Source organism: Rutilus rutilus (genome assembly GCF_951802725.1).
Source record: "Rutilus rutilus genome assembly, chromosome: 4".
NCBI classification, from domain to species: Eukaryota; Metazoa; Chordata; class Actinopteri; order Cypriniformes; family Leuciscidae; genus Rutilus; species Rutilus rutilus.
In genome coordinates this window covers 44,029,374-44,039,759 of record NC_140212.1, presented here as the reverse complement: position 1 = coordinate 44,039,759, position 10,386 = coordinate 44,029,374, and the positions used below count along the sequence as shown (strand labels likewise).

General features: G+C 39.6%; 2 protein-coding genes across 3 annotated transcripts; both read left to right on the top strand.

Annotated features, from left to right (window-relative positions):
• Positions 1–3,347, top strand: LOC311288665 (putative nuclease HARBI1). Of its 2 annotated transcripts, XM_084406173.1 has the most exons (5): positions 1–369; positions 898–920; positions 1,305–2,138; positions 2,225–2,431; positions 2,573–3,347. In XM_084406173.1, exons 1-4 carry the CDS (start codon positions 171–173, stop codon positions 2,426–2,428), a joined length of 1,260 nt encoding a protein of 419 aa, XP_084262299.1. In that variant the 5' UTR covers positions 1–170; the 3' UTR covers positions 2,429–2,431; positions 2,573–3,347. The 2 variants fall into 2 exon arrangements, with proteins under 2 accessions (XP_084262299.1, XP_084262300.1); XM_084406174.1 differs by lacking the exon at positions 898–920 and having other exon boundaries at positions 291–369.
• A 6,517-nt stretch (positions 3,348–9,864) lies between these two features.
• LOC311289842 (epidermal differentiation-specific protein-like) lies at positions 9,865–10,386 on the top strand (the record flags this gene model as incomplete). Its single annotated transcript, XM_084408088.1, has 1 exon — positions 9,865–10,386. One exon carries the CDS (start codon positions 9,865–9,867, stop codon positions 10,384–10,386), a length of 522 nt encoding a protein of 173 aa, XP_084264214.1.

Below are 10,386 nucleotides of genomic sequence, written 5' to 3'. Positions count from 1 at the left end.
TGTCCCAAAGTGAAGGCTGCGTCCTTCGAAGGACACGTCCTTCTAAGGACCCAGCCTACCCAGCCTTCCCAGCCGTCGAAGGACCCAGCCTACCCAGCCTTCCCAGCCGTAGAAGGACGCTCCGAGTCTAGCCTTCGTTGGATTGTAATTGCCACCAGGTGTTCCCCATTATGCTGTCGCCTAGCAACGCTGCGATAGGAGAGCTGCCATCATACAAGGCATCAATTACAAATAAAAATGGAGCAAGAGCAAGACTACATAATTTTATTTTTCTTATTTTATGTTTTACTGGAGGAGATGATGGGGATGTTTCATCCCAGTCGGCGCCGCCGGGTGATGTATCTCCGGCTTTGTCAAGACCGTGGCCAGGTAAAGTAAACTGGTTTGCTGCATCCTAATTCAGAAGTTGCGTCCTTAATTGCTGGAGTACACAAGTTGAGACTGTACTTGAGTCATGTTATGATAGGCTACTTATGAAAATACAAAATACACATAAAGCTGTTCAAATGTTTAGTTATAGGCTAAGTTACCTTACGAAGATGCGATTTTTATGTAGTTTTATTCTCTTGATCATGGTGATCTTATTCAGGCATGTTTCCAGCGTGCTTTCTTTTAACGCAGTCGAAGCATAAAACGCAAAACAATAAATAAACACAGTGAAATATACTTCTTAAATAAATACAGTGAAATATACCTCTTTAATATATATAGGTAGGCTACTCCCGCTCGCCTTCGGATGCAGCCTTTTATATGGCATGATGCATCTGTATAGCAACATTTCCTTAAAATTGTGCTCGTTTCATTTTCAAAATAACCTGTGGTTGACTGTAAGCAAGTACATTCGTTAAGTATTCACATACAAATGTGAAGTAATGAGGGTTTTTTTCTCTTTCACAGGACAGCAACACTACAAAACCATGGTATTTTACAATATGATAACTTGTTCTATAGTAAACTATTCAACAGTAAATTAAAATATAACTACCTTCAACATATTCAGAATTAAAATGCAACATACACATAGCCAAGCAGTAATATGAATGTAACAAAATATCTAAAAACCCTGACAAACAGTTTTTTATGCAGAATACTTAACTGTTCTTTTACTCTTCATATCTTAAGTAAATTAAATACAAGTATGCAAGATAACACTTGTACATAAGTAAGGTTTTAAATATAACTACTAAAATTTCCCCAATGTGCCATTAATACTTACTAAAAGTATTTTAAGTATCACTATATCTTCCAACAATTACTTTGTCACAACTTTAAACAATCTCTCTTTGTTTGTTTCCCTAAATCAGACCAGACCCCTGTACTGCAGGATAAACCTGAGTGTGCCAGTGCTGGACGGGTTCTTTAATGACCGTGACACACGACCTGATTTTCGGCTGAGCAGGGAGGCCCTGAGAGTGCTGCTGGACCTGTTGAGAAGTGACCGGCAACACGGATGGGGTTCCACAATAGAGACCCTGGTATTTCTTTTCTGGCTGGCGTGTGGTACATCCTATAGGGTCGTCTCCAGAGCATTTGATATGCCTCGTTCCACTGTCCACCGCATTGTCCACCGGGTCGCTGAGGAGGTGGTGGCCATCTGCCACCAGGTCATTCGGTTCCCCAACACCCCAGAAGACCTGGAGGCAGTTTGCCGTGGCTTTGCAGGGCTGGCCAGACACAGAGCTTTCTTGAAAGCTGCTGGAGCAATCGACGGCTGCCATGTCCGCATCAAGCCTCCAAGCGGCCCTGATGGTCAATGCTACAGGAACAGGAAACTGTTCCCGTCCATCATCCTCCAGGCTGTTTGTGACCATCAGGGCCGCTTCATTGACACCTACGTGGGCTGGCCGGGGTCAGTGCATGACGCACGGGTGCTCCGGTACAGCCCACTGTACAGGAGGTCAATGTACCCTCCTCCAGGGCACTTCATCCTCGCAGACGGAGGGTACCCATGTCTCCAACACCCACTCCCCCTCATCACTCCCTACAAGAGGCCAGTACGAGGTGTGGGAGCCCAGCGCTTTAATCTCCATCATTCCAGGGCACGCTCCATTATAGAGCGTGCTTTTGGGATGATGAAGACCAGGTTCCGATCCATCTTCCTGAAAGCGCTGGAGGTGCACCACACCTTTGTACCTCATGTAAGTTAAATGAAAAATACATTTGCAAAAAACATAATTAACTTCTTTCTTCCAGACCATATCAAATTTTTTTTTTTTTTTTTCAGGTCATCACAGCCTGTGCCATCCTCCACAACATCTGCCTTGGGGTTGGTGACATCATGGCCCCGGAGGATGAGCATGAGGAGGATGATGCGGAGGATGAGGGGGAGCATGTTTTGGAGACGGTCAGTGGGGCTCCCTGGCGTGACCAGCTCTCTGCAGAGGTGTCTGCCCTGGAGGAGGTTCCCATTGACCATGATTACTGGTAACAGGCAAGTCAGAGAACTTTAAAGCTATAATGGCCAAAACCAAAAATTTATTTACATAGAATGGGTTTACATGTTGAAATTTTTGATGCTTTGATTTGAGGATGAGAATTTATTTTATTCTTCCCTCTTTTTGAAATGATTCAGTGACATGGCAGCCGTCAATTGAGTCAGCCCTGCAAACCTGTTGTTAGACAATGCAGTGGACAGTGGAAATTATGCAGTCAAACACTCTGGAGACCATCCTAGATGATGTCCCACCCACCGGCAGAGAGGCCTTACCAGCGTCTCTATTGTGGAGCCCACCGGGGTCCAGCGGCACCACCAGGGTCTCCCTGCTCAGCTGAAATCTTAATTTATGTACTGTTCATTTATGTACTGTTCATTTAAATTATGTTGTCAGATGATATTTAAGTTATGTTGTAAATGGTTATTTATTATTTATAAAACGTTATTTATCTATATAATTATTTATTTTTTCCAAATGTTATTATTGTATAAAATATTGCCTGTCATTAAAAAAAATAAGCAATGTCAAGAACCGTTCCTTTTTATTTCATATCCCAACACATCAAGTTACTTAAATTAACAATGCACAGAAATGGAACAAAAGTAATGTTTATTATTCATTTTAAATAAACTGTACACAAGTTTGGAAAAAAATAGATAATTTAATATAACTTAGATTACAAAAATAAACTGTACAAAACTTAAGTTTCCTCTTTACATTTAATTTAAATTAAAATTCCTCATTTATATATACATAAAAAAAAAAAAACTATTTCTCCACCATGCGCTCAAGAAGCGCAAACAGCCTGTCCATCCGGTCCCTGCTCTCTCGAGCTCTCCTCTCCTCTGCCTCCCTTTGCAGAGCCATGTCCTCTCTAATGAGGTCCAGCATCTCCTCATCATAGTCCCGCTTTCTCCGTGCTCGTTGTGGTGCAGGTGCAGGTGCTGGTGCTACGGGTGCTGGTGGTGGTGCGGGTGCTGCTGCTGGTGGTGGTGCGGGTGCTGGTGCTGGCTCCTCCTCACTGTGGCCACCCACTGCTGAACTTGGCCCTGGTGTGTCCTCACGGATTGAGGCAATAAGGACAGGGGGATTGGTAGAATGCCTCTGCCCCAACACCTCATCCATGAGGACAAACCAGGGCCACGTTTCAGCAGTGGGTTTCCCACCCACTCCCTCTCCTGTCCCAGGATACTTGCAATCCTAAGGCAGAACAAATTAACCATGGCTTGTTAACAACAACAGCACAATATATTTCAGAAAAGATGTGTGTATTAACTTTCTTACTTTGTATTTTGTTTTTAAGTTGTCCCATTTTTTTTTTGCCTGCATGGGGGTTACCTTCGCCTGCAGGCCCATTTTCTCCAGAATTGCTCTAAAAAAGCAGAAAAGGGTATTTATGAAAAATTATAACACAGGGGTGCAAATTAAATATTAACATTAGTGCATTGTTAAAACTGAAAAAAGACACATCAGGACATGCATTCAAAATAGTTTAGAAATCATATTTCTGGATACTCAAATGTGGTTAAAACCTTTGTAAACATAACTTGCATGACAGCACTACAAAAACACATAAAAGTGAAAACCATTGCATCATCTACTGCTTTTCTTATTGTTGTGGGTTTTCTAGGGTGAATGATATTTATTATAATACACAAGTGAGACAGATTACTGCAAATTTTACAAGTAGGTGTTGTCTTACCTCCAAGCCACGCTGGCGGAGTTTTTCACCCCGGTGAATAAATGGTCGTTTTCAGACCGCAGTGTAATAAACTGAGCGGTCTGCTCCTTGCTCCCTGAAAATTATTAAAGTAATTAGCACACGTTTTGCGTCTAACCACCTGACAAATAAAGCCACCCAATGGTAACAAATGAGTTAAGATGAAGTTTATAAGAAATAAAAACGTGTGGCTTTTGACTGTGGTTTCGCTAGCTATTTAAGTAAATGAAAACATAATACTTACATTTAAAAGTGAATTTTCCCTCACCGGCCGAACTCGAGGACGCCATTTTTTCAAATGAAAATGCTTTCGTCACCGGTGCGCAATGACTTATGGGGTAGGATAGGCCACTAAGGATCCGTTTTTGTATCCTTCCTTTCACGGGGAAAGAAGGGTGCATTTGGCGTCGCTTTTAGCCTTCGTCGCGGCTCGATGACGCAACCGTCCTTCGAATACGGCCTTCGAGGATGCATAACTGAATTGGGACAGCCTTCATCGAGCCGCGGTGACGCAATCGGCCTTCAAATGCGACCTTCCAAGGATGCAGCCTTTGAATTGGGACGTCCTTCGTCGCGCCGCTGTGACGTTTCGTCTCGCCGCGGTGACGCAATCGGCCTTCAAATATGGCCATCCGGTCTTCAAATACGGCCTTCGAAGGACGCAGCCTTCAGTTTGGGACACAGCTCTTGTCTCTGCAAGTTTCGGAAGGGAATGATTCAGATTTCTCTTGGCACAGCTACTAGAAGACTTACAACTGTCAGACAGGCTGCTCACGTCACATCCACGTCGTCAAGGTCAGTTTGAGTCTGCGCAGTACGCTCAGCCATCAGGAAATGAGTGCTTCTAATTTGCTTCACTTTTCTCCGTTGAAACCTATGGGGTCGCTGTGTCCAGTTTATATACTGTCTATGGAACTAGCCGAACCATCCGAAGCTCCAGTCATCCACTCCTCAGCAACACAACGGTAACTTAAACTCAAAGAAAGTAATATTAATAGATGCGTGTACTGCACAACACCAACTAGATTGTGTGCACTTCAATCAGTCAGTGATGTACTGCAACTCAAATAAATATCTTAATGAGAAATAAACCGTGTTTGAGTCTTATTGCCAAATAAATATATGAACAGAAACTATTGAGAGCATAAAACGAAATACTAAAGAATGTGCAGGATACATACAAGAACATATGACTAATGAGTGTTTGTATGCATGTGCGTGCGCAACATTACTGCTCACTGATGTGTGGCGGCATCAGGGCCATCACATAAGTATATTAAAATAGAAAACCATTATGTTAAATTGTAGTAATATTTCACAATATTACAGTGTTTTCCGTATTTTGATCAAATAAATGCAACCTTGATGAGCATATACACTGCTTATAATTCTGCACATCTGAATATAAGGCGTTTTTAATTTCCAGCCTTCATGAACAATTATATATCACTTACAAATGATTAAATACAAAAGTAATAGTAGTTATGAAGATTAATGTGGTTTGGAATTGGCAAAATGTGCCTGGAAAAAAATATGAACAGAAAATCAATGTGTCTAATAATTCTGCACACAGTATATATATATATATATATATATATATATATATATATATATATATATATATTACATTTGAGCGCCTGAGGAACTCTCTGCACGCCGTTTCTTCAACCCTTTTTCCAGTTAACCAGGTGCAATCTCTCAAGAATATACATTCCTTATCAATCCTCGTCAAAAAACCTAATGCCACCCTTTTCCAGGGAACTGACAAAGAATAAAGGCATCAGCATTTCATCACCCAAGATCAATCATTTACTTTTTTCTGGCTTAATTTGGCATTGAAAAGGTTCTGAGTAAATCTATCAATTCAATTCAATGTGACTAATGTTCAAATCAACTTTTGCCATTGATGTTTTTGGTGTCATTCTGTTTTTCCATGCACTGTAATAATAGCAAACTTCAATTGCCCATTGTTTTAAAAGTTAATTTGACGATAATTTGATTAGACCAAAATAAACAAGCTTTATGCATTTTGTTTGTGATTTGTGTCATGAATGACTATTGTGCATCTGACATAATACAATATGGTAAATGTGATGTCCTAATTATAAAATATAAAAATCGCAAGTTTTTTCACAAATTTCTGGAAATTACCACCACAAAATCAGTCATTTTGATCGCAAAAATCACATAAAAAAATCGTGAAATCCTGGAGGGACTGAATGTTGTGGCGTCTCCTACAACATGTTTACATGCATCAAAGGTAAAAAAAAACTGTTTAATTTCCTCATAATATACATTTGCACATCATCACATTTTCAATGAATTTCAATCTCTCTAAATCTCTCCCGCCTTTCCGTGAGCTACTCTGCTCTGATTGGCCAGACAGCTCAGTCTGTTGTGATAGGCCTATCGTGCAATCAGTACAATCATAACGTAGTACAGACATTATCTTAATTCCATAATCTCCTTAAACATAACAATATTGCTGGCCATAAACTGAGAAAGTGTGCGTATTTGAAAGACGTTTAACAACCTCTCATACTGTCAATTAAATTCTGCTGTAGGCTATATGTTTAACTAGTAGATTAAGCTGGATAATTTTGAACACTCAAAATAAATAAATAAGAAATCAATCATTTAAGTATAAGTAACAATTAAATAGGGGTGGAATTATAAAATGTTTTATACTAATGAAACTAAATAAAATTAAGTTCAACTAAATGTGTTAAGTAGAAGTAACATAATTAAATAGGGGTGGAATTGCTCTTTTTTTATATATAGTAACGTACCTAAATAAAATTGATAAAGTTCAACTTAATTGATTTTACCTACATTTAAACAAATACATTGAGTGCAACCACTTACGATAAAAAAATTGATTAAATTCAACAAATCATTTTTTTCAGTGTATGAAAAAACAAAATGACATCAAAAACATCAGTGACTTCCATTGAGAGCTTGAATTGAGTTTTTGAGCCGAATCAAGGATCATATGAAACTCGAGGGGCAATAACTGAGGCATCTCTGGGTCTTGTACCTTAGTCATATTGAATTGATAGATTTACTCGGAACTTTTTCAATACCAGATAAAGCCAGAAAAAAGTAAATGATTGATCTTGGGTGACGAAATGCTGATGCCTTTATTCTTTGTCAGTTCCCTGGAAAAGGGTGGCATCAGGTTTTTTTACGACGAGGATTGCTAAGGAATGTATATTCTTGAGAGATTGCACCTGGTTAACTGGAAAAAGGGTTGAAGACAACGGCTTCTCATTCCCAAGGTGTCTGATATTGCCACGTGTCCAAGACAAATGCACCCAAAAACACCCTTTATTGTGTCGCGGCCTGTAGCCCATTGCTCTCATTTAGAAACCTTTGGCATCAATACACAGACACAATGGGCATGGGAATGTTATTGACATGAAATTATATATTGTGGTATAATTTTGTCGTCATGACATGATATTCTGGGTTTTGACAGTTGTGTAGATGTTTTTGAACTTCTAATCCAACCCTGACCCCTAAACCTAACTTTTCTCAATATAACACTCATAACAAGCAGATAAAAGTACAGTCACAATAATTTATTAAAAAAATTAATTAAGAGTCTTCCGAGGCCAAACGATTGCGTTGTTTATGTAACCGACCCTAAATGGATCACAGTCTCAATCCACCATAACGCTCCAATCTTGCACACATTCAAGTATCGGCCACCTGAAGAAGCGTTACGTCAATTTCACCATGACATTTTTGGCGAGGTAGCTGAAGCTGCTTTGAGTTTGAAGGTATGCCGTCGTGGGACAAAGACTTTCAGAGTGAGAGAATGAACCGCAAACTGAACAAGAAATTGCTCTGTGGCTGGTAAAGTACCGGCTAATAAGTTGGAGGTCTAAGACAAACCAGTCGAGTTTTGGGTTAAACCGTGACATATGCAGTATCTCACAAAAGTGAGTACACTCCTCACATTTCAGTACTCACTTTTGTGGCCAGCTATTTTGACAATAATGGCTGAATGTTGAGTTATTTTCAGAGGACAGTAAATCTATACTGCTATACAAGCAGCACATTGACTACTCTAAAATATATCCAAGTGTCATTTCTATAGTATTGTCCCTTGAGAAGATAAACTAAAATGTTTGCTGAAATGTGAGGGGTGTACTCACTTTTGTGAGATACTGTACATAGCTGCTTTTGCTGAGAAAGATTTGTGGTATTTGTAGAAGAGTGAGCCGCTGTAGTTGAGCGCAAGATCTGAAACAATGGCAAGATATGTACAGTATCTAGCTCAGCTCTTCTATCTGGGAAATGTTCTCATAGAGTATCCCCTGTAAACACCAAATACATTAAATTCTGCTAAAGACAGACTTTTGGACAGGATATTGTCAGGATATATATATATATATATATATATATATATATATATATATATATATATATATGTGATTACGTGCATTTGGAAGTACTTCTGATTGGCTCGTGCTGAAAGAACCAATTGGCATTAGTTAGAATTTCATGCCTGAACTTTGTATTTTAATGTTTGACATTCGTTAGACATTCGGTTTCAAACCCATTAAACTCTCATGACCAGAAAAATACTAATGCTGCTTCAACCTGAGAAGATTCGACTTGGGCTTTTGTTATTATGACATGTTACAAAATTACAGCTATTTACTTTTTAAAGAAAATAAGATTGAAAGGCATTTGAGTGGCTGTATGAGAGTCATCAGTGAATTCAGTTTAATGAACATGGAAGCTAACAATAATCAGAGCCTCATAAAAGTCACTTAGTTTACAAGCAAAATATTAACATGCTTGAACATAAATCGTGTAAATAGCGGTACTGAATAAGTCAGTCATATATTTCAAAACACCAGCCCACTAATAAGAAAACATTCTGCTAATTCTGATCAAATTCTGATGCAATTTTTTTTTTTGTCAGTTCCCTGGAAAAGGGTGGCATTAGGTTTTTTTGTGGAGAACTGATAAGGAATATTCTTGAGAAATAACACCTGACACAAATGTGCGTGACTCTACACAGACGCCAAAAGCGCCCTTTAGCCTCTTTATTGTGCTGCGGCCGGAAGCTCATTGCTTTCATTGAGAAAATTACATACATTATGATATATTAGTAAATATATTGTCACATATTTTCCAATATATGAAAAGCGGCAATTTCTTATGTATTATTCACAATATATTAATCTGTATATTTTCAAATATACTGTTAAACCATTTAATATATTGATAATTCAGATTGAGGAAATATATTTTCGTTCCGTAAGGCTTAGATTCTGTGATATTTCTGCAACTCAGTTAAGATGCATCTTATAATTTAACGAAATTAGTGAAGTGGCTCAATTTACAGTATTTGGGATTTGGCCATTATCAGTATCAACTTGTACATGAGAGCTAAGCAGCCGTCAAAGTGAACACAACACAATGTTTTTTTGTTTTCCCCAGTCAGGAGCATACGTAACATATGGCTCATAGAGAGTTTTGGACCTTGTATTAGAAGTTTGAGACTGGGCATGTTTCTCAGCTTCCACACCTACATGCCCTGTCATGACCTTGTCAACGCCCACTTTGGTCTACTTGTGCTTTAAAAGGCAGCTCTGCACACCAAGTAAGTCACTGTTCCCAGCAGAACCACTGGAAGCTGCTTCAGAAACACTTGCCTTCTCCAGCCTCTCTCTCCTCGATTCATCATTCAAAATGAGCAATATCATTGTTTATACCAAAAATGGCTTTGAGGGCCAATCAGCTGAATTCAAGCATGATGTCAGCGACTTAGAAGAGGAGGGCTTCAACAACTGCATCGCCTCCATTAAAGTCACTGGAAGACCATGGGTGGCGTATTATGACAAGAATTTTGCTGGAAAGCAGCGGGTGTTTGAGGAAGGAAAGTACGACACCCTTGATGAAAAAGACCAGTTTTCTTCCCTGAAGATGGTCACAGATGACCTGGCCAACCCTGAAATCCAGCTGTTTGAGATGAAGAAATATGGAGGAAGAAACAAGACCCTACACAAAGAAACCAATCTTCAGGACGTCAGCGATTTCTCCGACAAAGCTTCTTCCCACAAAGTGATAAATGGAGTCTGGGTGCTGTACGAGCACAGCAATCGTCAGGGTGCCCAGCTTATTTCTTACCCTGGCGAAGAAGTGGCCAGCTATGTGCCGCTCTCCTTCAACGATGTGGCCAGCTGTGTGCATCCCTTGCAGCCGAGGCCATAG